The sequence below is a fragment of the Vulpes vulpes genome, chromosome 16, assembly GCF_048418805.1.
Source record: "Vulpes vulpes isolate BD-2025 chromosome 16, VulVul3, whole genome shotgun sequence".
In the NCBI taxonomy this organism is placed as follows: domain Eukaryota; kingdom Metazoa; phylum Chordata; class Mammalia; order Carnivora; family Canidae; genus Vulpes; species Vulpes vulpes.
The window spans coordinates 9,641,228-9,668,977 of NC_132795.1; the positions used below are offsets into that span (position 1 = coordinate 9,641,228).

Below are 27,750 nucleotides of genomic sequence, written 5' to 3' on the forward strand. Positions count from 1 at the left end.
ACTTCCAAGCATTAGTGCTTCAGTTTTTCATATGAGAGAAAATAAGAGACATGTTTTCTGAGAATACTCAGTTATGGCACTTTCGGCCGGGGGGGGGTGTGAACCCCTAAAATCAAGAGAAAATGAACATAAAATTTAGGTCACTGCTAAATTAATATTTTCTCTGTGGGTTTTCCTTTACCAATTGCTTTTCTATGTACTTCACATCTAAGTATTTAGGCTAAATGCATTTGAAAATCTTGCTTTTCCATTGATGCTCCATTAGCAGGAGTGAACTCTGCTGCATCAGAGTCTAAGCTATTCTAAAGCAAAGAGGAGGTTGCAGGACCTACGTACTCAACAACAAATCATTCTGATTTTATTCTTAAGTCATGTCTGACACTCTTTTCCCTCAGTGCCTTTTGACTTCTGCTTCAGCAGAAGTCTAAATTTTTGCAACATGTGAAGATGTCTAAGGCATTTGTAGCTTTTTTTTTTTTCTGTAATGTGTGAACCTGAGGACTTCTTGTTCTCTATTCATCCCAAATTGATTTGTCTCAGAGGACTAAATAGGGCCTACCAAATTGAATCGGATTGCTATTCCCACCCTCTGTATGTTCAGCATCATATTCCTTTATTGATGTTAGTCATGTGTCTTATATGGGAAGATAAAGGGGAGAAATTTTAAGTTGTATTTCTTCAGTGACCCAGGAATCAGAAACTATGGATATTTCTTCTTTTTTGTATAGTCTCCTGGAGTCCTTGTTTTCTTTGTTATCCTCATTAAATGTTGCTAAGAAAGGAGATTCTGTTTTGCATATCTTGGCATTTCTCAAATTACTAAAAGCTGTGCTCAATAAACCTCTGTGCTCTCTTCTCTCTTTCCTCCATCTTCAATCCCTTTCTCTCCCCTTGCTCCTCCTTTACACAAATAAGCATGTTGTTTGCTGTCTGAACAGAGGAGGATCCTTTGTTTTTGATTCCAGAGCTACAGTCTTTTCTCCTTTTCATCTTCACATCCAGTGTTTAAAAAATGCAGTTGCTATCTTCTGTCTCCATTTCTTTACATCTATTTTTCTGTTAAAGCAACAGTGACCTAGGACTATCTAGTTTCAACACTGAAAATCCCATAACCCAGGAGATTCCTCAGTCTTGGACAAACTGACACAGCTAGTCACCTTATATACAATAACCCATAATCTCTACCTCCAGTCACTCTTCAAATTCTGAGAGTTGGGGAGCCTGGGTGGTTCACTTGGTTAAGTGTCTGACTTCAGCTCGGGTCATGATCTCGGGGTGCTAGGATTAAGCTCTGTGCCCCCCCCCCCAATACACACACACACACACACACACTGGTCAGGCTCCCTGCTCAGTGAGGAGTCTCCTTTTCCTTCTCCCTCTGCCTTACCTCCCAGCTTGTATTCTCTCTCTCTTTCTCTCTCAAATAAATAAAATACTTTTAAAAAGAACAAAGTCTGAGAGTTAAAACTCCTGTATTTAATATATTCTCCATTTTTTTTTTACAATCTCCCAGTTCAAATTCCCATCCACTCATAGCCTATTGTACCAGCTTCCTCAATAAAACTGACTCCCTTACTCAACTACCATATTATATTAGTCTTTATAAAAGGCAAATTTTATTATGTTACCCTGATTCCTTCACATTCTAATAGATTCCCTCTGAAACACTATAAAACCTGAATCAGATACTTTACAATCTTGTCCTTGCCTATTTGTATACTCTTGCCTGCCATATCTTTTTCCCTCCATAAGCTCTATTCATATATTTCATTATTCCTGCAATATGCTATTGCAGTCTCACATTCCTACTGCTTTGTACATGCACTACTGGTTCCCAGAATCCACCCTTCGCAAGACTACCTGATATATCCTATTTATCGTCCACATCTAAGCTCAAGCACAGACTCCTCTTGGAATCCATCCATGGTCTTTCAGGCAGATAATAGTTCTTGCTTTCCTCCTGTACCTTATATATTTAACATACCTCACTGCATTAAGATAGTCTGTTTCTCTTTGCTACAAGACCCTTAAGGAGAAGTGCTATGTGTTCCCCTTGCATATTCCCTATACCAGCAGAGTTTCTACGTCAATAAGTAATTGCTGAATTAATGCCTTATGAAGTAATTGCATTATTTTTATGACTCTTAAATTTAGGAGGCAGGGTGGATAAAAGTGTATAAGCAAGATCTTGTAAATAGAAACTTACCACCATTCTTTTACCCTCCATGCCCTTGCACAATTATTTTATAAGTTGTATCCAGTATCTAAAGAATGACCAAGAAAGATTAGACTTAAAAACCTAAAAAAAGGTTGATAATTTGCTTACTGTTCTTGCATCCCATATAGACAGGGACTTATCTGCAGAACCTGTGAGAAGAGTGTTGGAGCAAGGAAAAAACTCAATGCTGTTCACAGAATCTGTATGTCCATACAAAGTGCATCTGCATCTTTCACTGTATAGAGAGAAATGAAGAGTTCATGTTTTAGGAGTTAGCACCTAAATGTTTCTTCTAACTCTACACAATGCTAATGAAGATAATTTAAGTACTTGAGGCATGAAGTAGTTTTATAAATGGCAAAAATGTACATGAACCACATTTTAAAGGGAAATTCTATAGTCATCTTCTATCCTAGGCACTATATAGAATTAGCAGCATGAAACTGACTAAATTTAAGTTAACTTCAATTTATAAAGTCACTTGGTAAAGCCATCTTTCTACTGTTCATTTACTCTGTCTCATGAAATGACTACATAATAATTGTCCCCATCTAATAAAGGAATATACTAAGAAAATAAAATAATGAAATATAAGTGTTTAGGCTTCATCCTAAACCCGCTGAATCAGAAATTCTGAGGTTGGGGTTTATTAATCTGTAATTTAAAAGTTTTCCAGGTATTTTGGATGCATGGTGAAGTTAGAGAACCACTGATCTAAACTATTAGAAATAACTGAGAAGGAAAGAAAACTCCAGTTTTGTCTTTTGCCAATCTATCAAAGGATTTTTTTTTTTTTTAATGAACAGGATATATACAGAACAGTACTATTCCTTGTTTGTAATCCTTAATAGCTTTTAATGAACTTTCCAAACCTATTTTAAAATAGAAAAGAGTAGAAGCAGGATAATTAATAATGATGAGAACACAGGAGTCAATATAAGCACATTTCCAATATGATAACCAATTAGTTAAGGTCTGAACAACTGGCTCCTCTCTGGCTTAAGCCATGTCATAATTGGTTAGTATGGTGTAGTGGGAAAACCTCTGCAATGGGAGCTAGGAGACCGAGTTCCAATCCCAACTTTGACAAGAACTAGCAGAGTGACCATGGTCAAGTTACTCAATCAGTGACAGCAGTCTTTCCTATGAGAATGAGATTACTTAATTTGATGTACAGAGAGTGCCGATCCAGCTCCAACATTCTAAGGTTCATTGCTGAAGTTTGTAAATATAAAGGGGAAAGGAAGAAGTCAAACAGTATAGCATCTAAGAACTGTTTGGAGCAAAGTTTGTTCTTCCTTACTTGATTTTTGGCATTTTTTAAAAAATGAAGAGATACTAAGATTGATGTGTATGTTAATATGTATGTGGGTTACTCAGTGACACTTTGATTGAAACTTTCTATATAAAGATTAAATATTATATTAATATCATGAACAAGGAAATAAAATTAAAAAATTCATTAATAGGGCCACTTTGTAATTGTCTTTATCTCAATATTTCTGAGAGATCTTGATAGTAGTTTGATTATTAAAGTTGATGATATGTGTCAATATATATCAGAGGTCAACAAACCATGATCCATGGTCCTATTTTTGCAAATACTGTTTAATTAGAATATGCCGATTTGTTTACACATACCTATTGCTGCTTTCCCACTACAATAGCAGAGTTGCATAGTTTTAAGAGAGACCACGTGGTTCACAAGCTTAAAATATTTAATACCTGGTGCTTTAAGAAAATATATTTGGATACTAATAAATATGCTTGGATTTTACTTATTATAGTTTTTTTTGAGATTAGTGCTAAAACATACAGAATAAATTACTTTTTTATTTTTAAGGAATTATTGTTTTTGTAGAAAATTTATCTGCTATTTTCTAATGATTTCCAAAATATAAGTACAAAACATTTTTTAAAGGTTTATACTCCAAAGCCCACGTTGTTGAAATAATCATCTTTAACTCTTAGAGTAATTGTTCCAGAACAGTAATTGTTCTCCATAGCTCTAAGGAGAGACAGAGTTTTACAAAAAATAAGAAGTATGAATTCATTTTATTAAGGTGGTAAATTATTGGGGCATTTGGGTGGCTCAGTCAGTTAACCATGCGACTCTTGATGTTGGAGCAGGCCATGATCTTGGGGTCACACTGTGTTGGGCTCCACACTGAGCATGATGCCTGTTTAAGATTCTCTCTTTGCTACTCCCTCTACTTGCATTCATATTCTTTCTCTCTCAAAAAAAAAAAAAAGTGAAATAACAGTAATATATAATTTTTTTAACAGTAATATATAATTTAATCATAAAACAAAACAAGCAGAATTAAAGGCATTGCTCCATCAAGTAAATATTTATTATGAGATATCATTCTCTAAAAGACATCCTAACATTAAGACAAAAATATTAAAATTTTTATTTTTTCACTTACAGAAAAGTACAATTTAAAAAGGAAATGAACAAATGTATAATTCCTCCCACTTTTCTTTTACCAACGTCCCAAAACTTTGAAATCATATTGTTAATATTACAACATCAAAAATCCTAACATGTATTTGGTCAATCATCACAAATCTCATAGTTATTTAGTGCGCCCCATCCCGTCCTCCCAGTTTTTATTTAATATATATTTAAATTAATCCTCTGTACCCATACTTTTTACATTTTCTTGATCATTTGGTACTTCAAGAGGAATTTTGACTGGCTATAATACCTGACACCGTCAGTTCTCAAATTTTTTTAAAGAAATATTCCACTCTTTGTACCATGGGCAAAGTCTGAGGACAACCTGATCTCTCTTCCCATCTCTGCCCAACTATGAATGATTTGCTTTCACTGTATCCTTAGTTTTTTCTCTTCCATTTATTCCACTTTTTTCTTCTTTAGAAACACCAACAATGTTTTATTTTTATTTTGTCTCTTTCTGCCTGTACATTTAACATTTTGACTATGATTCTTATATCTTTATTTTTTCATTTTGCACAGCTGTTCGTTATAGTCTCAATTGTGTTTATTTTTATTTGTGTGTGTGTGAAGTATCAAAAGCTTTTATATATGTTTTCTACTTCATTTACTTCCTAATATTTCTTAGTTTACTTTTCATATGTATGTACTGTCTTATAAAATCATAATGGAATGCTTTAGCATTTTTGATGTTTTATTATAGAAAATACATTTTAAAATAGCACTTCTGCAATTTTTGAAAATATAAAGTACTGTCTATGATTTTTTTTACATTTTTAAATTTAAATTCAGTTTGCCAACGTATAACACCCAGTGCTCATCCCATCAAGTGCCCTTCTCAGTGCCTGACATCCAGTTATCCCACCCTCCTCACCTACCTCCCCTTCTGCCACCCTTTGTTTCCTAGAGTTAGGAGTCTCTCTCCGTTTGTTTCCTTCTCTAATTTTTCCCACTCAGTCCCCCTCCTTTCCCCTATAATCCCTTTCATTATTTATTATATTCCACATATGATTTAAACTCTATGATTATTATCCTTTTCCAATTGACTTATTTCACTTAGGATAATACCCTCCAGTTCCATCCACATCAAAGCATTGGTGGGTATTCATCTCTTCTGATGGCTGAGGAATATTCCATTGTATACATATATCACATCTTCTTTATCCATTCATCTATCCAAGGACACTGAGGCTCCTTCCACAGTTTGGCTATTGTTGATGTTGCTGCTGTGAACATTGGGGTGCAGGTGTCCCAGCATTTCACTACATCAGTATCTTTGGGGTAAATACCAGTAGTGCAACTGCTGGGTCATAGGGCAGGTCTATTTTTAACTTCTTGAGGAACCTCCACACTGTTTTCCATAGTGGCTGCACCAGTTTGCATTCCCACCAACAGTGCAAGAGGGTTCCCCTTTCTCTGCATCCTCTCCAAGATTTGCTGTTTCCTGTCTTGTTAATTTTCCCCATTCTCACTGGTGTGAGGTGGTATCTCATTGTGGTTTTGATTTGATTTCCCTGATGGCAAGTGATGCGGGGCATTTTCTCATGTGCTTGTCGGCCATGCGTATGTCTTCTTTGGAGAAATGTCTGTTCATGTGTTTTGCCCATTTCATGATTGGATTTTTTGTTTCTTGGGTGTTGAGTTTGATAAGTTCTTTATAGATCTTGGATGTTAGCCCTTTATCTGATATGTCATTTGCAAATATCTTCTCCCATTCTGTAGGTTGTCTTTTAGTTTTATTGACTGTTTCTTTTGCTGTGCAGAAGCTTTTTATCTTAAGTTTCAATAGTTCATTTTTGCTTTTGTTTCCCTTGCTTTCAGAGTGTATCTTGCAAGAAGTTACTGTGGCCAAGTTAAAAAAAAAAGGGTGTTTCCTGTGTTCTCCTCTAGGATTTTGATGGATTCTGGTCTAATATTTAGATCTTTCAACTATTTTGAGTTTATCTTAGTGTATGGTGTAAGAGATTGGTCCAGTTTCATTTTTCTGCATGTGGCTGTCCAATTTTCCCAGGACAATTTATTGAAGAGAATGTCCTTTTTCCAGTGGATATTCTTTCCTGCTTTGTCAAATGTTAGTTGACCATAGAGTTAAGTGCCCATTTCTGGGTTCTCTATTCTGCTGCATTGATCTATGTGTCTGTTTTTGTGCTGTTACCATACTGTCTTGATGACTGCTTTGGAATACAGCTTGAAATCCGGCCTTGTGATGCCCTGGGCATTGATCTTCTTTTTCAATATTCCTCTGGCTATTCGGGGTCTTATCTGATTCCATACAAATCTTAAGATGATTTGTTCCAACTCTGTAAAGAAAATCCATAGTATTTCGATAGGTATGGCACTGAACGTGTAAATTGCCCTGGGTAGCATTGACATTTTCATAATAGTTATTCTTCCAATCCATGATCATGGAATGTTTTCCCATCTCTTTATGTCTTCCTCAATTTCTTTCAAAAGTGTTCTGTAGTTTTTAGAGGACAGACCCTCTACCTCTCTGGTTAGGTTTATTCCTAGGTATCTTATGCTTTTGGATGCAATTGTAAATGGGATTGATTCCTTAATTTCTCTTTCTTCAGTCTCATTGTTAGTGTATAGAAATACCACTGATTTCTGTGCATTGATTTCGTATCCTGCCACACTGCCAAAATGCTGTATGAGTTCTAGCAATCTTGGGGTGGAGGTTTTTTTTTTGTTGTTGTTGCTGTTTTTGTTTGTTTGTTTGTTTGTTTGTTTGGTTGGTTGGTTTTCTATGTATAATATCATGTCATTGGCAAAGAGGGAGAATTTGACTTCTTCTTTGCCAATTTGAATGCCTTTTATTTCATTTTGTTGTCTGACTGCTGAGGCTAGGACTTCTAGTACTACGTCGGAGAGCAGTGGTGAGAGTGGATATCCCTGTCATGTTCCTGATCTTAGGGGAAAGGCCCTTTTGCCCATTGAGAATGATATTCGCTGTGGGCTTTTCATGAATAGCTCTTACAATATTGAGGAATGTTCCCTCTATCCCTACACTTTGAAGAGTTTTAATCAGAAATGGATGCTGTATTTTGTCAAGTGCTTTCTATGCATCTATTGAGAGGATCATATGGTTCTTGTTTTTTCTCTTTTTTATTGCTTTACAAGTGTTTAACCACCCTTGCTCCTGGGGAAATATCCCACTTGGTCATGGTGAATAATCCTCTTAATGTATTCTTGGATCCTATTGGCTAGTATCTTGTTGAGAATTTTTGCATCCATAACATATTCATCAGAGATATTGGCCTATAGTTCTTTTTGGTGGTGTCTTTGTCTGGTTTTGGAATCAAGGTAATGCTGGCCTCATAAAACAAATTTGGAAGTATTCTCTCCTTTTCTATCCTTCAGAACAGCTTTAGTAGAATAAGTATTATTTCTTCTTTAAACGTTTGGTAGAATTCCCCTGGGAAGCCATCTGGCCCTGGACTTTAGTGTCTTTGGAGGTTTTTGATGCCTGCTTCAGTTTCCTCGCTGGTTATTGGCCTGTTCAGGTTTTATATTTCTTCCTGTTTCAGTTTTGGTAATTTGTGAGTTTCTAGAAATGCATCCATTTCTTCTAGATTGCCTAATTTGTTGGCATATAGTTGTTCATAATATGTTTCAAAAATCGTTAGTATTTCTTTGGTATTGTTTGTGTTCCTTCCTCTTCTGTTCATGATTTTATTAATTTGAGTCTTTTTTCTTTTTAATAAGGCTGGCTAGGAGTTTCTCTATCTTACTAATTCTTTCAAAGAACCAGCTCCTGGTTTTGATCTGTTCTACAGTTCTTCTGGTATTTATTTCATTGAGTTCTGCCCTAATCTTTATTATCTCTCTTCTGCTTGGCTTAGACTTTATTTGATGTTCTTTCTCCAGTTCCTTTAGGTGCAAGGTTAGCTTGTTTGAGTTTTTTTCCATTTTTTTGAGGGAGGCTTGTATTGGGATGTATTTCCCTCTTAGGACCACTTTTGTTATATCCCAAAGATTTTGAGCAGTTTATTTTCATTTTCATTAGTTTCCATGAATCTTTTTAGTTTTTCTCTAATTTTCTGGTTGACCCATTCATCTTTTAGTAGGATGCTCTTTAACCTCCATGTGTTGAAGTTTCTTCCACATTTCTTCTTGTGATTGAGTTCTAGTTTCAAAGCATTATGGTCTGAAAATATTCAGGGGACAATCCCAATCTTTTGGTATCAGTTGAGATCTGATTTGTGACCCTGATTGTGATTTGTGTTATGTGGTCTATTCTGGAGAAAGTTCCATTTGCACTTGAGAAGAATGTATATTCAGTTGCATTAGGATGGAATGTTCTGTAGATATCTGTGAAATCTATTTGGTTCAGTGTATCATTCAAAGCCCTTGTTTATCTGGTGATGTTCTGCTGAGAATATCTGTCATTTGCTGAGAGTGCCGTGTTGGAGTCACCCACTATTAGTGTATTATTATATAAGTATCTCTTTACCTTGGTTATTAATTGATTGATACACTTGGCAGCTCCCACATTAGAGGCATGAATATTCATGATTGTTAGGTCCTCTTGTTGGATTGATCCTTTAAGTATGATATAGTGTCCCTCTTCATCTCTTATTACAGTCTCTGGTAAAAACTCTAATTTACCTGGTATGAGGATTGCTACCCCAGCTTTCTTTTGAGGACTATTTGAATGGTAAGTAGTTCTCTACCCCTTCATTTTCAGGCTGGAGGTGTCCTTAGGTCTAAAATGAGTCTCTTAGGGATCCCTGGGTGGCGCAGGGGTTTGGCGCTTGCCTTTGGCCCAGGGCGCGATCCTGGAGACCCAGGATTGAATCCCACATCAGGCTCCCGGTGCATGGAGCCTGCTTCTCCCTCTGCCTGTGTCTCTGCCTCTCCCTCTCTCTCTCTCTGTGACTATCATAAATTAAAAAAAAAATTAAAAAAAATAAAAAAAAATAAAATGAGTCTCTTATAGACAGCATACAGGTGGGTCTTGCTTTTTTATCCAGTCTTATACCCTGCATCTTTTGATGGGATCATTTAGACCATTCATGTTCAGAGTAACTATTGAAAGATATGAATTTAGTGTCATCGTATTACCTATACACTCCCTGTTTTTGTGGATTGTTTCTTTGGGCTCCCTTTCTTTTACAGGGTTCCCTTAATATTTCTTGCAGAGCTGGTTTGGTCATCACATATTCTTTCAGTTTCTGTCTATCCTGGAAGCTCTTTATTTCTCCTTCTATTCTGAAAGAGATCCTTCCTGGATAAAGTATTCTTGGCTGCATGTTCTTCCCATTTAGGACCCTGAATATATCCTGCCAGCCCTTTCTGACCTGCAGGTCTCTGTGGAGAGGTCTGCTGTTAATCTGATATTTCTCCCCGTATTAGTTAGGGATCTCTTGTCTGAAGATGCTTTATGAATTTTCTCTTTATCTTTGAAATTTGCAAGTTTTACTATTGAATGTTGAGATGTTGAATCATTTTCATTGATTTTGGTGGGATCTTCTTTATCTCTTGGATCTGAATGCCTATTTCCTTCACCAGATTAAGGAGGTTCTCAGCTGTGATTTGTTCAAATATACTTTGTGGTCCTCTCTCTCTCTCTCAGTCTCTTCTGGAATCCCAATGAGAAGTATATTCTTCCTTCTCAAGCTGCCATTTATTTCCCTAAGTCTTTCCTGGTGGGTTCTTGTTTTTTTTTTTTTTTCTCAGCTTCCTTCCTTTGCGTCAACTTGTCTTCTATGTCACTCACTTTCTCTTCCACCTCATTAACCCTGGCAGGATTAGATCTCAGTTAAACTATTATTAATTTTGGCCTGATTAAACCTCAATTCTGCAGTAATGATATCTCTAGAGTCCTTTACACTTTTTTCTAGAGCCATCAGTAACTTTATCATTGTACTTCTGAATTGAATTTCTGACATCGTATTTGAATCCATATTCTGTAACTCTACTGCAGAGAGTGTTGCTTCTGGTTCTTTTTTTTTTTTTGTGGTGAATTCTTCCTTCTAGTCATTTTAACCAGTGCAGAGTGGCTGTATGAGTGAACTGAGTAAAAAATATCAACCACGACTTAAGTAGAATACACCCTTGTTAGAAAAGGAAACTTTTCTCTCTATAGCATTCCATCTGTTCTCTCTTTACATCTTAGGTCAAATTCGTAGCTGTTCAGGGTGTTTTGAAAGTTATCTAGGTAAGTTTGTGGACCAGATGAGTTGAGGACTCCTACTCTTCCACCATCTTACCAGTGTTCCTAGAGTATTGTCTATGAATTATTGATAACTTTGCTTAGGCAATACCTTATGTACTATATGTTCCTTAGTAGAATTTAGTCTATTTAATTTATTCTTCCATTTTTGCAATCCCTCATAAGTTTAGGGTTGGTCTCTTTTTATTATGACCTATATTTGAATGTGATAGCTACTTGCTAAATATAAATGGCATAAGGAGTGAAACTGGACTTATCTCTAATTTCTAATCAGATTTGTTGTGTTCCACAAAGACATCACCAAGTGTGTAACTGGCTCCATCCTGGAAGTTCATCTCTCCTTTACTCTTGTGCTTTAAAGTATAGATATACCTTGTTACAAAACCCCTTGAGTCACAGGCTCTATATTAACTCTAAAGGTTTCTGCCTCCTTATCCCCCCTTAGTTTGCCTCATCTATGGTAATCCCTTTATCTAACAATAAAATTGTATTGTTAGGAGTGTAGGGTACCTGAAAAAAAGGGAACTCATTAGAATGGCAGTAGATTTTATGGGGATTTACTAGAAATTATTAGTCAAGGTATACACTGCAATTCTACATAGTAAGAATCCATAGGCCTAGCATAGATTTCCTGCTTTGTGGATGAAAGCCAAACAATGATACCAGAAAGCAGGTACTGCTGGAAGACACTGTATTTAAATTCCAACCAAAGTGAAGAGAACTCACTGGGCACTTCACATTTTCAGCTGGGACTCCAGAAAGACACCACAATAAAAGCAAAAAAAGCAAAGGTTATCTTCATGAACTAAACTCAAAACCAAAGAAAACTTGTCTTGCCAAAGGATAAAACCAAGACAGAAAGGGCAAAAATAATCTGCTAATAATTAAACTAATCACTAAGATAGAACTTACTACCTTTTATAGAATGACCACCTAATATAGACTCCCTATAATTTGCCAATAACAGCAACCAGCATATAATTTTTTAAAATTACTATATGTGAAGAGGTATTAGCTGTGACCCATAATCAAAATAAAGTCTCAGTCATAGAAACAGATTCTAAGATGAATCAAATGTTGATAGTAGAAGACAAAGATCTCAACCATCTATTATGAATATATTTAAGAATAAAAAAACATAGTTATAATGGGTGTGTAAGTAAAGAATCTCAGAAGATAAATGTAAAGTATAAAAAAGAACATAGATGAACTAGTAAGTATAATATGTGAAATAAAAAATTATTGCGTGAGCAAAATAGCAGATTAGATATTGCAGAAAAAAAGAATTGGTGGGCCAGAATACAGATCAAAAGAAATTATCTAATTAGAAGGACAGAGAAAAATATTTAAAGAACATAAATCATAGATCAGTCATCAGTAGGGAAATAACACATGGTCTAAAGTATGAACAATGGGTTTCCAGGTGCTGGAGAGAAGGAGAGAGAGAAGAAGGATATCATATTTTTGAAGAAAGAATGGTTTCGACATACCCCAATTTGGTGAAAAATACCAATATACAGATCCAAGAAGCTCAGTAAATCCCAAGCATGATTAACAACAGACACAATGTACCTAAGCATATCATGGTCTGACTGCTAGCAAAATATAAAACAAAAATCTTTAAGTGGCTACAGATAAAAGAAACAAACACAGGAAACAATGGTACACATAGAAACTTACTTCTCAACAGAAAAATAGAGACAGAATATGATAAAATATGTATAAGCACTGAAAATTCAATAATTAGTTAAAAATACCTCCCATAATGAGGATAAAATAAATTTTTAGATAAATGAAAGCCAAGAAAATTCAACACAAACAAATCTTTCCTACAAGAAATGCTGAAAAGAAGTTATTCAGACTGAATGGAAATCATACCTGATGGAAACATCTGTATATAGAAAGGAATGAAATCATTTTAAGTGATAAATATGTGGGTAAATATAGAACACCCTTTTTTCCCTAATTTTTTTTTAAAGACAACTGATTAAAGACAGCAACATTGTATTGGAGCGTGTATTAAGTATGTAGATATAAAATACATTATAGCAATATCACAAGGATAAGGATAAACACAGAATCACATTGTTTTAAGATTTTTACCTTTTAGATTAAGCAGTACAGTATTAATTTATTAGGTTATGATGAAAAATAATAAGCTATTGGTTATTGAGACAATATACTTTAAATTTCTAGATTGAATGAAAGAATACAGACAAATAAGTTTACGTATTATACAATTCCATTCATATGAAGTTAAGGAACAGAAAATGTATAGTCATAAAAACCAGAACAGTGTTTGCTATAGGGAATAGGCTTTCATTAAATGAAGACACAGGGAAAATTTCTGTGGTCACAGAAATGGTTTATAACTTCATTAGTTTCAAAGGTATATACATTTGTCAAAACTCATTTAATTGAATACTGGGTGGATATTTTGCCTCAACTGAACAATTAAAAACAAATACAACTCACCAGAATACTTTTTCTTTATATCTTCACTTTCCTAATATTTAGGGCATTGTAAATATATGAATATTATGAATATTTATAGGATTCTATTATCTCATCAAGTATATGTCCCATAAATGCATAGAGTACATGCATCTTCATAGATGGACAGAAAATCTTTAATATTTAAAATATGTCTATTAATATGTACATATTCTCTTTTTTTTTTTTTTAGATTGTACTTATTCACGAGAGACACAGAGAGAGGCAGAGACATAGCAGAGGGAGAGACATAGCAGAGGGAGAAGCAGGCTCCCTCTGGGGAGCCTGATATAAGACTTGATCCCAGGACCCCAGGATCACAACCTGAACCAAAGGCAGATACTCAACCCCTGAGCCACTCAGGTGCCCTACATCTTCTCATTTCTAAAGGCATGTATTTTACATAGCTACTGATCAGTCGTTTATGTTTAATTAAAAGGGAATAAAAAGGAAAGAAAACAAAAAATAAAAATCCACAAAAGATTTAATTTTTTAAAAAAGTGAGAGGAAATAAAACCAACACAGATGATTGCATAGAAAGAAAGATGAGGGACACCTGAATAGCTCAGTGGTTGAGCGTCTGCTTTCAGCTCAAGGTGTGCTGATCCAGGGGTCCTTGGATAGAGTCCCATATCAGGTTCCCTTCAGGGAGCCTGTTTCTCCCTCTGCGTGTGTCTCTGCGTGTGTCTCTGTGTCTCTAATGAATAAATATATACAATCTTAAAAGAAAAGAAAGGTGATTTGGAAACAGCATGAACAAGAAATAAAAATATGACTAATATTCTAACCTATGAACTGTTACTGAAATACCTGTGACAAAATTAAGCATCACTTTTTGTAAGTAGTTTATTAGTGGTAACTTTTTAGAACACTGTACTTATTAAATAGAAAACATCTGAATATGATATTTATTATTTTTAATTCAAGTTCACATTTCAATTTATAAAGGATTATGCTTTTAACTTAAAAGTTTTCTTTTAACAGATATAATCTGTCATTAAACTAAAAGTCTCCTATTGCAAAGTTTGGTAGTTTTTTTTAAAAGCAAATGCAACAGTATTACAAATATGATTATATGTGTTCCCTCATAATGAAGATCTAATAAATACACATACATAGAAACTGTATTGTTCTAGTAATGTGTGTCCATGCATTTCCCATTATTGGTAAAATACCATGCACATTAACAATGTATATTCAGGCGTTGTTCACTAAAACCCAATTCAGTTGTTTGAGAATATACTCATTTATGGTAGTGGGATAGAGGGAGGAATTCTTCATGATATAGCTCACATAGTTTCTCAAATGAAAAGAAAAAGCTGGGTCTTCACATAGCTTAAAGGAAGAAAGAACTGCTCAAGGGGGAAAGAAATCTGCTCACGAGTCACTGGTTTAAGGTATGGGGCATTCCAGGCAGACAGGCTGCAAGAGCAGGCTTGTGAGAGATTAATTAGCTGCCAGAGCAGGGAGTCCCATTCAGAATTTCTTTGCAAGGTGAAAATGGACTAAAGTGATGGAGCATGACAGCACCACAAGGGATGGAAATGATTTGTACAATTCCATCAAAAACATAAACACTGAAGCCTGATGCAATTTTCTCTCTGTTGGCCTGTCTGCTTGTTTTCCCATCATTTTTGCAGGAAGAAGTTAGTTCACAAGCAATAGCTCTTTATTAACTCACCCCCTGGTTTTCCTTTATTTCCTTTTTTCTCTTTCCTTGCCCCCTTGATTTGATTTATTATTCTGGTAACTGAATGATGGATATTTCTCTGAACTTTCAGCTCATTGTAAAACAAAGTTATCTACTCTTCTAGAGCCCATACATTTTCATTTAAAACGTATTTCCCATACATATGCTAACTCATAAGAAGACAACATTTTAACACAGTTTCCCTTTGGGAGACGTTAAATTTTGGGGGTTTTATTTCCTTTGTTGTGTTTGTTTTAACACTATTAATATTGGGTATGAAATTGCACCTTTAAAACTTCAAGCTTATATGAATTTACAGATCAACAGAATGTTAATGGAATTATGGAATATTTACAAAAAGGCAGCAGCAATATACATCTAACTGAATATGAAGATAAAAAGTAAAAAAAAAATATATCCTTGTTTTGAAAAAGAGTACTGGAATTCATTCCTATTAACCCCTTAGTAATACCTAGATTTTAAAATACTGTTTATGATTGAGCCAACATTCAATAAAAACATTTATCATAGGGCTTAGCTGAAAAATTCTTTATGAAATACCTAAATCTAAGAATCTAACATGCACATAAATGAAACCTATTTAAATCCTCATACTGTAATTCATAATACCTAAGTTCACTGAGGGATTACTCCTATCCTCTAGTTTATTTTTAAAAGTTTATATATAAGCTATTTTAAAACCCACCAGAATTAGCATCTCAGCAAGGCAAAATCCTCCAGTGACATCTGAAATTTGACTTCAAAGTTAACAGCATTTTAATAATGAGAGCCTTTTGTGTGTTCTATATTACAAATAATATAAAGTACTTCATCATGTAATAGTTTCCCTATGACCAGGGAATTCAGCTGAACATTCAGTAGAGAGAGTGATATTTAAATAAAATCTACCAAGGAGTCCACCATAAGCCCCATCTTAAGGTTCAACATAACCTGTCATGACATAATAATCTATCACGTGCTCTGAGTGTCTCCACCAAGAAGGATCATAAATAGGACACAGCTCCTAGATTAGGAAATATCTTGGCCAAAACTCTTGACAATAAACATATAATCTGAGCCTTAGCCTCAAATTATAATAAAATTCTACTCCACATATGTAAACATAAGGCAGATTCCGAGCAAGCTCAAATACTTGCAATAAGCCAAGATTTAGAGAATAAAAACAAAAGGTGAATAAATAAAAGGACCATAGCAGAGCTGGAAATTCGCTCAGAGTACTCTCAAATCCTCACTCAGATTTTCTAGGTAGTCAACTGAACTGTTTTTGCAAAGGACATGGGTGCAGAGAGAGGGGTAAGAGGCTGGAGTACATATATACCCATAACAGGGAGAAAAATGTGGAAGCTTGGCAGTATATGGTAGTAAACTGGAAAATGGAAAAAAATAAAAAGACCAAATATTGAAATGGCAACCTAGGGCAAATTCATCAAGGCAAAAGCAAATAATTCTTTATATTTCAACAGCTCCTACATTTAAAATTGTAGTTTAAACTGACATCTGTTGAGCGCCTACTCTTCTAAGCAATTTGCGTATATTAACAACACTGTGAAGTACTGTTGGCCCTCTTTATTCACAGATTCTGTATTTGTGAACTGTCTACTTACTCACATTTATTTATAACCCCCAAATCAATGTTTTTGCAGACATTCACAGATATGGGCATGCTCAGGGTGGCAAAAATTTTTAAGTCACAGGATGTGCACTTTGCCCGCTGAGGTCACACTAGGTGAAGCTCTGCCTTTTTGTTTTAACTCTTATACTATAAACAGTGTCCTTTTGCAGCCTACTTAGTTCCACATTTTTTACATTTGTGTGTGTGTGTGTTTTCTGTGTGTGTGGTGATTTTGCTCTTTAAAATGGCTCCCAAGTGTGGTGTTACCTAGTGTTCTTAATTGTAAGAAACCTATGGTATGACTTATGGAGAGAACGGTTAGGTAAACTTTGTGCATGCATCAGCTGTATAAGGCTTTTGAGTGTGAGTTCAATGTTAATGAATCAACAATACATATGAAATAATATGTCTTTAAACAGAAACACGCACAAAACTGAGTCACATATTGATTAATTGACAAGTCAGCTTGCAGGAAACTAACCCTGTATTTTTTCTAGGTACAATGTTTCCATATTCACTAATCCAATGCTTTTGGTGATTTTATAAATTATAGCAATCTTGAATAACAAAAACCAATTGCACTTATAATTTACCCACTTTGAAGATACGGAAACCAAAGTATACCGAATCTAGATAATTTGCTTAATATCACACAGGTCCTTAGTGGTGGAGGTAGGATTTTTTCCACCCAAACAGTTGGCTTAGGACTATGTACTTTTAACCACTATCTACACGACCTTTCTCATTGCACACCATAATGTCCAAGTGAGGGCCTTGTGTTACCAGCCATTGATGAAATTATGCTCTGCAGGCAGAAAAATGCACCATACACTTTAGAGACATTTTCATTAAGAAACAGTTGCTATTTAAAAGGTTCCAGTGCTTAAAGGTGAAACATTTGCTACCTAAAAAATTAATTTATATTAGCCTATCCCCGACAGTGCAAAATAAATCAAGTTTTATAGATTAGAAATATTTTAAAATTTAGATAAATGTTATCTGGTCTGATACAGTGGTCCGTTGCAGTTGACTTATAATGGCTTACGAGACAGTGGTGTATACATTTTCCTAATTCCACATTCAGTGACTTCGCTTTGCATCACTTGAAATTTGTCATGATGGTAGTATTTACACCATGGAAATTGGCAAATGCTACATGTCAAGGCTTGTATCTTACTAAGAATAGGTTTATAAGCACATCACTGCCTGATGTTACTATTCTCAGTTTAGCTAGAATTTATTTACCTTTCAAATTTATATTAATTACCTAAATACTTCTTTAAAGGCCCAGTTAACCATTTGATTGCATAAGTCGAGTTTCCTGTGCATCTCTTATTTATTTTGTTTTTTTCCCTTTATTTTTACTCCAGCACAGTTGATACTGTGACTCATGAGGATAAGGAGAATGTGAGAATGAATGTAATGTCACAGTTCCTAAGGACACAGTAATAAACTATTTCTTTAGTAAATACCTGAACCCTTCCTTTATCTTCAGAGCATAGATTTGTTGCTTATCATTGATACTTCTAGGTCATTTGGTACCTACTACCCTGTCTAAACTGTTTTAAATATTAATTACTCTAAATATTATTATAAAGGATAGAAAGAGCTAGAAATGAAATGTCACATTACTGAATTGACTCTCAAGGTCTGGGATTCTGTAAGTTAACAGACTAGAAAATAGTTACTTATACTTTAGAACCTACGTCTTATGATGTGGAATGAGGGAAGCCAATACTTCGTGTGCCTGAGACTCAGATTGGATAAAAAGGAGTGAAAGTTCATATGGTTCAATTATATGGTGCTGCTTTTATATTTTCTGTAGTTAGATCAGTTTTTAAAAGAAATTTTGCTTTTAAAAATGCTATGACTTAAAACTTTCAAATGTCGTCTATATATGACACATACATACATATGTATAAATTCTGCTTTTAAAAATGCTATGACACATACATACATATATATATATATATATATATATATATATATATATATATACTGCCATGAACATTTAGGATCTGCCTGTGGCTGGTAAAATAATGTGATAATCCATCCTGTATTCAGTGAGACTGAGTGTAATCTGTTCCTGAACAGTTGGAGCAAAGTCTTGTGCTGTATTCCTGATCAAAGACTTAATATATTGGAATAACACTTTTTTAAGTAAGAAAAATATCTTTTTATTTGATTCACAGTTTGGAATTTTTTGTTTCATGTCTCAGATTTCTTTTGTATTTCTTTTTTAACATCTGGCATTTCCCTTATGTTTTTTACCTCATGCTTATGTTCTCTTTACAATTTTGAAAAGTAGTAACTATCAACACATCAAAATGGTTCATTTTATTTTTCTGATTTTGCATTAAGTATTTGGCAGGGAGGGAATGTGAGTACATGTACAGCATAACCAGGCATTTTTGTATTATTTTCATTGTGAAATAGCATCTTTCTCTTAGTAGTATGTTCTGAAATAGTGTGAGAGTCTTATTTTGAACCCACATTTTGAAATCATTGCCATCATTTCTCTTTGTGTGGCTAATTTGAATTAAAATAAATTAAATTATTTTTTAAAAACCTGTACAAACACACACACACACACACACACACACACACACAAGGTCAACAAGGTCATTTTGAAGCATATCTTTCTTAAAAAAAACTAAACAAAAAAGGAAATAGATCGACTTCAAAGATGATTGCAAATGACTCATTGTCAACTGAGAACTGATCAAAAGATGTTACTTTAAATGCTTTAAATCCAAAAACCACTTCTGAAATCATCAATTTAATGTCTCACTACTATATATGTATATGTATATACATATATACATATATTTTTATTCAAAGTATAGTTGACATACATGTTATATTGTTTCAGGTGTACAACATAGTGATTTGGTATTTTTGTGCTAAATTACTCAGTGTTCAGCATGATAAGTGTGATCACCATCTGTCATCACGCATTTTTACAATATTATCAATTTGAGTCATTCTGCTGCACTTTTCATCTCTGAAACTTACTTATTTTTAACTGAAAGTTTTATCTCTTAATCTCCTTCATATATTTCATCCATCCCTCACCTCTTCTCCTCTAGCAACCACAGTTGTCTATATTTATGAATCCATTTCTAATCTTTGTTCTTTTGTTTTATATTTTTAGATTCCACATATAAGTAGAATCATATGGTATTTGTCTTTCTCTGTCTGAATTATTTCACTTGGCATAATACCATCTAGGTCCAACCATGTTGTTGCAAATGGCAAGATCTCATTCTTTTTTATGGTTATGTAATATTCCATTCCATTTGTGTGTGTGTATATATATATGTATGTGTGTATATATATATATAATAGTATATATATGTGTGTATGTGTGTATATATATATATATATATATATACACACACACACACACTACAGGCAGTAATCTCTAGGACATCAGCCTTAGTAACACCTTTATGGATAAAACAAAAGTTAAAATAAATAATTGGGACTATACCAAAATAAAAAGCTTTTGCACAGCAAAGGAAACAAACCATCAATAAAAGAAAAAGCAACCAGGGCACCTGGGTGGCTCAGTGGTTGACTGTTTGCCTTTGGCTCAGGTCATGATCCCGGAGTCCTGGGATCACATTCTGTATCAGGCTTACCGTTAAAAATAATAATAATAAAAATAAATAAATAAAACCTTTTTTTACAAAAAGAGAGAAAAAGCAACTAAATGGGAAGAGATCATTTGCAAGTGATTTATCTGGTAAGCAGTTAATATCCAAAATATATAAAGAACTTATAGAACTCAACCCCCCAAAAACAAATAATTTGATTAAAAGAATGGGTAGCAGACCTGAATAAACATTTTTCCAAAGAAGGTATACAGATGGCCAACAGACACATGAAAATAATGTTCAACAGCACTAATCATCAGGGAAATGCAAATCAAACCCATAATGAAATATCACCTCACATCAATCAGAATGGCTAATATCAAAAAGATAATAAGTAACAAGTGTTGGCAAGAATGTGGAGAAAAGAGAACCCTAGTGTACTATTGGTGGGAATATAAGCTGACAAAGCTACTGTGGGAAATAGTGGAAATATTCCTCAAAATATTAAAAATAGAAGTATTATATGATCCAGTAATCCTACTACTGGGTACTTACCCTCCAAAAACACAAACAACAACAAAACACTAATTCAAAAGGATATACACACCCCTTGGTTTACTACAGCACTATCTGCGATCACTAAGATATGGAAGAAATCTAACTGCCCATGAATAGATGAATGGATACAAAATATTTTAATATAATACAATCACAAGTGACTGTGTTGATACATTTGAATCTTATACCTTTTTCCCTTCCTATGTCAACCTCCTGGGAGAGATCGATGCCAGAAAGCAGATATCAGGAATGGGAAAGTTAATGGCAAAAGGCAAGACTTCTAGACACAGGAGCTTGGTTCTAGGAGAGTAAGGATCCCCGAGAGAACAGAAAGTAGATAACGAAGGGCTGAAAGGAGAAGGGAAAAACCCTTAGATTATCCAGGGAATGGATTGTTGGAGAGAAGAGATTTCAGTCTATCTGTTCCCTTATGCTTAGAGCTTTCATTCAAAACTCGGAGTCTTCTGACCAACATGAGTGAAAGCTGAATGGACAGAGAATACCCATCTGTCATATCACCCTGATTATTTCCCTCATAGCACCAATCACTAGGTGAAATTAGCTTGATTACTTATGTTATTATACCCTCTCCCTCCCATCAGCCCTGCCTGAGTTATACACTCCATAAAGACCCTGGCCTTATCTGTCATGTTTATTTAGTATCAGAGTAGGCACTCAATAAGTATTTATTATTATTAATGAGACTGCAGATCTTCATGATCTGTGAAGAGGTATCATTACTTCCCAATACTTAACCCTTAATCTAAAGTGCTTCCCTCTCACCTAAAAATACTGATTATGTTGTTTAAAAATAAACTTACAGAACTTTTGTGGATTTCAATTACCTTAGAAGAGAAAGAATTGTATGATCACCACAAATGATCTAAGAATTAATTCCCTCTGAAAAACTATAGAAACTGCCAGGATTTTAGCTTTTCTTTTTTTGTGTGTGTAAAAGTAGAATTTAGTTAGGCTTAAACTTCTGATCTTAAATCACAAGCTTACCCTTAGGAACGAAATCTTCTTAAAAGTATTAAATTGATAAATCCTGTGTCACCACCCTTGACAGTATCAATCTGAGGACCCCATTTTTCCGCTGTGTTACTCTAAAATGTCAGTAAAAATAATCATTTAAAAATGTTTGAATGAGGATAGAAGGATAAGTAAAGAAAATGTGGAGAATTGTTCCAAGCCTATCAGCTGTGTGTGGTAACCTTCACCTGTGCTACAACATGCCTAGTATGCAATGCCCCTTGAAACTTTTTCCTATTGTTGCTACCATCTTCTGTCCAGAGTGACTGGATATGAAATGGTAAAATGAGTTTATTTTTGGAAATTCGATTCCCCATTAGTCTTTCTCTTTCTGTTACCTATGCCTAACTTTTCTGAGTTGAAGAAAAAAAAAAAAAACACCTCTTAACTCTTATGGTGATACTTCACATAGAGTCATTTTTATTATCTGAAGGCGAATGGTATGGAACTATCTGTACACTCTCATTCCTGTCCCTGATGTGTCTTACTATTCTCTTCTCACTCTTTAATAAATTCTATAACAAGTGAAAGCAAGACTGAAAGATAGAGATTATTGGCAGAGGTTATGTGAAACTGTAGAAGGAATACAATTAAACCCAGCTTGAACTTCCTAAGTCAGGATACATTTCTTTATTAATATGCTCCCTAGAAATGAAAATACTGGAAATGGTAAACACAATTTAAATAGAGATCTTTTTTTTTTTTTCTCAATCAGTCCACCTTTTCTGTTTACCTAAAGGCCTACAGGATGTTCTCCCTTTCCAGACCCCAGAGCTTTCTACCCAGCAAACAAGAATATAAAATACATGAAAACTAAAACAAAAAAACCAAAAAACAAAACAAAATAAAACAAAAGGCCAGCAAAACTAGACAGGGCAAATAGCTTGGGAATACTGGTATCTCAGCTTCATTACTTTACTCCCTCTCATTTTAAGTACCTCTGCTTCAATGGCTAAAATATGTGTCTTTATTTAATGTCTCTTTATATTGGGTACAGTGACTATACATCCCAGATATTTCCAGATAGCCTTGATTTTGTATAATTTTATATTTTCATTAAATAAAATATACCAATGATGTCTTAAATGTGATTTACTTTTCATGTCTGTAAAATAGCCACATGAATGATATACAAGTCAGGCTAAATTTTTTTTTTGTCAGAATTTAGCAATTAGGTACTTGTTTAAAATTGTATTTTCGGATGAATTTCTTTATTACCAGTGTGTCTGGTGATAGCAATGCATGAAACTATTCCTCTATGGCAGTATAATTCATTAAAATATTAATTCACATTTATATTAGTGGTATCCCCCCCCCCCCTTATCCCTCAGTTTAAGCAGGGAGACAACTTTTATAATTCCTTGTCTCTAGAATGTTGGATGGACAGAGAGCAAAAACTACTTGGAATCAAAAGTATTTCTTTTCCTTTGTAAAACTTTAAACTCAAGCTAGCATCTCTGAAAGGAAGAAGAAGCTGTTGGAAAGTTTCTAAGGAAAAGAGAAAGAATGAGAGGGATTTCCTTGAAGTGGGAAGGGGGTTTAGATGCTTGTCAGGCTCTGTGAGAAGGAAAGAACTTTGTTTCACTCCATTGCAGTGCCTAGAGAAAGGGGCCAGATCTCAGACATGGTCACGTGGCTCATGTGGGAGATTGGGTCTCAGGCCCAAGGCTCACTCTTTGTCCAAAAATATTCCATGCATGACACCAAAGTAACATGTATCACCATAGAACTGAGTCATTGAGCATCCCAGCAGGAGACTGATAGCCAAGGACTAGAAAAACCTTCTGATTACTACTGCTGAATTAGGTCCCAGGATGTCAGTAGAATTCAAGGGAAGGGATGTACTAAAACGGACTAAGGTAGAATTTCTAGATAGATTTACAAGAAAGAGATTCAAGTCCAAATTATCTTGACTTCTGGAAAACAAAGAAATGAAATATTTCTTCCACATCTGATTTGTAGGCAGAGATGCACATGTAGGATTTATAAATATATTTGTCATGTGGTTAAAAGTAATTTCATGTATGTTATTCATGGCAGAGTAAGAGGGAGAAGTTGGAGGACTGAAATAAATCTTTTGTATGCTATAATAGGAGTATTCCTATAGGCCTCTCAAACTCTGGATCGGTTTCTTCAAGCTTCCTTGAGGCTTCCCTGGGCTCCTAAGGGTTTTACCTTTGTTTCTCACACAGTTGTAAAGCCACATTAACATTTAGTGGTTTTTCTACCTCATGATTCTTAGGCTTGCCAAACAACTGGCTGATTTAATAAATTAATCCATGCTAATGAAATGAGAAGGATTCATGAAAAGACTACCTTTAAAGAGACATCTTTTCTTCCTTTTCTCTTGGGCCCATTCCACCAGAGTATATTTTTAATAGTTACTTTCTAAATATCATAGAAATACTGTATAAAAACTACAATAAAGCCCTTTATTCTACATCCAAAAGAAGTTATTCTAATTGCAGGAATTTTAGTCCACATAAGAAACATACAAAATGTTTCCACCATAAAAACTGCTGGAAAAATAAATACTCAAGGTCATGCAGGACCTTGTAACAACCTTTAAATTGTATGATTAAGTAATTGTGTTTGGATCTGTTCTAAATTACAGAAATAATTTACCTACACTGATATCTTTAAACAAAGTGTATCCATTTTAATTTCTTTTATATTAAGCAAAATTTAGAGTAGAGGACGCTTATTAAAAGTAGCCATATATGTGTAAGCAAATCAGTCAGGTCTGTTTCAGATTGGGTGAATGGAAGTAGATGTTTTAATAGTAATAGTAAATATTTTCTATTTGCACCTTAGTTTTCTAAACAAGTTTGATCTGTATCTAATGATACATGATCATCCAGTTGATTAGAAAGGATTAAATATCATGGGAATGATTTGACATAACAGATATTTAAAAAATATTTTAAGAATCTGTTTTATGGGACACTTGGGTGGCTCAGTGGTTGAGTGTCTGCGTTTGGCTCAAGTCATGATCCCAGGGTCCTGGGAACGAGGGAGCCTCCTTCTCTCTCTGCCTATGTCTCTGCCTCTCTCTCTCTGTCTCTCATGAAAAAATAAAATCTTTTTTTTTTTTAAATCTTACCTCCACTTCATTTATTCAATGGCCCCTACCTTTAAGTTCTCTCTTTTTTTAAAAAAGATTTTATTTATTTATTTATTTATTTATTTATTTATTTATTTATTTATATTAGAGAGAGAGTGAGAGAGAGAGAGAACAAGCAACAGGGAGGGGCAGATGAAGAGGGAGGATCTGAGCTGAAGGCAGATGCTTACCTGACTGAGCCACCCAGGTGTCCCTAAATTCTCTCTTTTCTTGGTCATTCACTTACTAGCTCATTAAAATATGTCACTCAGTGTATGTTTTTCACCATTATTACAATGAATTATATATTATATTATATATTAGGGCTCACTGCATTTTACCGCCACCACAATGGCTACTCACATCTCCTCCCATGACTTCTGACAAACAGAGTTGTATTAATGCTTTTTAATAAAACTATTATCTGTAAAATTATATATTAAGCCAAGTTTGGAAAAAGGGCACAGATTTTTCTTTATTTTATACACCATTGCACTAACTTTTCTTAACCTCCATCTGCTGATATTGGATCAAAAATTAATTTGTTAGGATCTCAATGTCGTTGGAAAAGTTCTGTAGGACCCTACAGATTATTATAAAGATATATATCATCACCATAGTTGTGTGATGGAATGTCACCAACCTAAAAGTGAGAATTATAAACAGAATGACATTAGTGCCTGCCATCTACCTTGTGCTTTTTACCTCTCATGTGATATGTTCAAATCAGGGACAGGACTTTTTAGTGAGGATCCATATAAAAATACAGTAAAGTGGCCAGCTTAAGATATTAAAAATGCCAGTTTGTTTTATGATGTTATAAATATGTCCTATCATGTCTTTACATTTTATGACCTCTATTTTATTCCTTGGTAGATTCACATATGACATATCCAATTATTCATGTCAAAAATTTAAAACTATCAGCATTTCAATAAAGAAGTACACACTATCATTTTTTTTTACTATACATTATCTTTGAATTCTTAAACAAAACCTGGGTTTTATGTGAGAAATCATGGTTTTTCTATTTAACATATCTTTCTTAGAAAATGATATAGATATTTATGGAGTCAGTATTTCTTTCACTTTAAGTTGGTTGTCCTCTGCTTTTGGCTTGGCCCTGGGCCTGGACTCAAGATGGGTCCAATTTTCAGAATAGAATTTGGGGTTGAATACAGTATAGGCTCTGGGTTTTTAGTTTTGAATGTCTATTTTTCTTAAGAACAGCCATAATCAGCAAATTACTTATGCTTTTGCAAATGACATATTCACAACGGTCTTGTTAAAATTACTTCTAACTGTTCCACCAAATTATATACATACGGCAATATCTTCTGCACTATGTGATTGGGCTATTGACCTTGGTGCTTCATCTTTATAAGAGTGGGTCAGAGAAGGCTGATTCATGTCAGGCAATCACTTCCTCACAAACTGCAAAAATAAATAAATACTCCTCCTATATATTCTGTCCTTTGGGTGTTAGCAGCAGCTGTTACCTGCAGGGTGTCATTCTCTGTAAGCTGTCTCTTAGTTTCATGCTGAGCACACTCTTCTGTTTAAATGAGGCAGTGAAGCAGCTCAAACTCTGCTTGCTTCAAGCCAACATGATCTGCTTGTGTTTGTGCCTGTCACTTCTTAGCTCATTATGTTGCTGTTAGTTTTGCTTGAAGTATTTTGTTCATCCTTTGGGTATGGCCACCCTCCTTCAGATAGCCCCATAATTGTTTCCTCATTCAGGTGCCATCCATTTTCATTACATGACTGGTCAGCAGTTGATAAGGAGGACTTACTTGCATATTAGATATCTGTATTATAAGGCCGAATTTAATGCAACTTTAATCATTTATACATAGCATCACTTAAACACAATATAAATATCAGTTGATGCATATACATGTGTCAATTATTCCTAATAAACTATGATTTCAGGCTTATACAATTAGTACTTCTTATGTCAGCTAGATAACTTACTATGAAATTTTTGTAACTACTAGTTGGTGTTAGTCCTCTTAATTATATCATACTGTAATTTTTAATTCTATGAGATCTAGTGGTCCCTTTGAAAAACAAACATCTACTATACTGAAATGAAATTAAAGATAATAACAATTAAAAAATTAATGTATTGGCCTAACAGTAATGGAAAAAGAAACAAAAAGTAATTTGTAACAAAATAATGTGTTTTTCAAAAATAAATGTTTAGGTCCAACTATATTAAGAGACATAATGATGCAGCCAGAAGCTCACACCTATGTATAGAATTGTCACCATTGTCAGTGCTATAGAAGCCAATGGTAAACAACTCTTAGTAAAGTTCCGATACAAATTTAAGTATTCTCTTGATTTACAAAGTAGTCACATTCCTTAAAAAAATAATATGAACTAAAACCTTGTAAGTAATGCTTTGTATTTATATTCAATGTGGAGTTGGATTTCTAGCTATGAATAAAATTTTAAAAAGATATTCAGGTTTTTTCTTTCAACTTCATCAATATACATTGGAAAGTCATGTGGTACACAAAAGATATTTTTTCATTGTGCAGGACTGCCCCACTCAGCAAGATGTATGACACGCTTGTGCCCCCACACTCATGCCAACTGTGCCCATGAATAAATGAAACAAGAAGCACTCTGAATTATGAAAATGGTCATTTTGGACTGGTACTACCCAATACCATGGTGAACCACTGACTTAATGAATACATTGAGTTTACCATTTATTCTTACTGTTCAATGCCTTGCCTAGAAAATAAAACTTTAAAACTCATCCACTGAAGGTTCCAGG

General features: G+C 34.5%; 1 protein-coding gene across 1 annotated transcript in view; it reads right to left on the reverse strand.

Annotated features, from left to right (window-relative positions):
* The window catches only part of SPAG16 (sperm associated antigen 16), a 935,138-nt gene that overhangs the window by 353,410 nt on the left and 553,978 nt on the right, over window positions 1–27,750 (reverse strand). Inside the window, exon 13 of the mRNA XM_026002203.2 lies at window positions 2,327–2,453. Within this exon, the coding sequence (XP_025857988.2) occupies window positions 2,327–2,453 (127 nt within the window). The remainder of the gene's footprint in view (window positions 1–2,326; window positions 2,454–27,750) is intronic.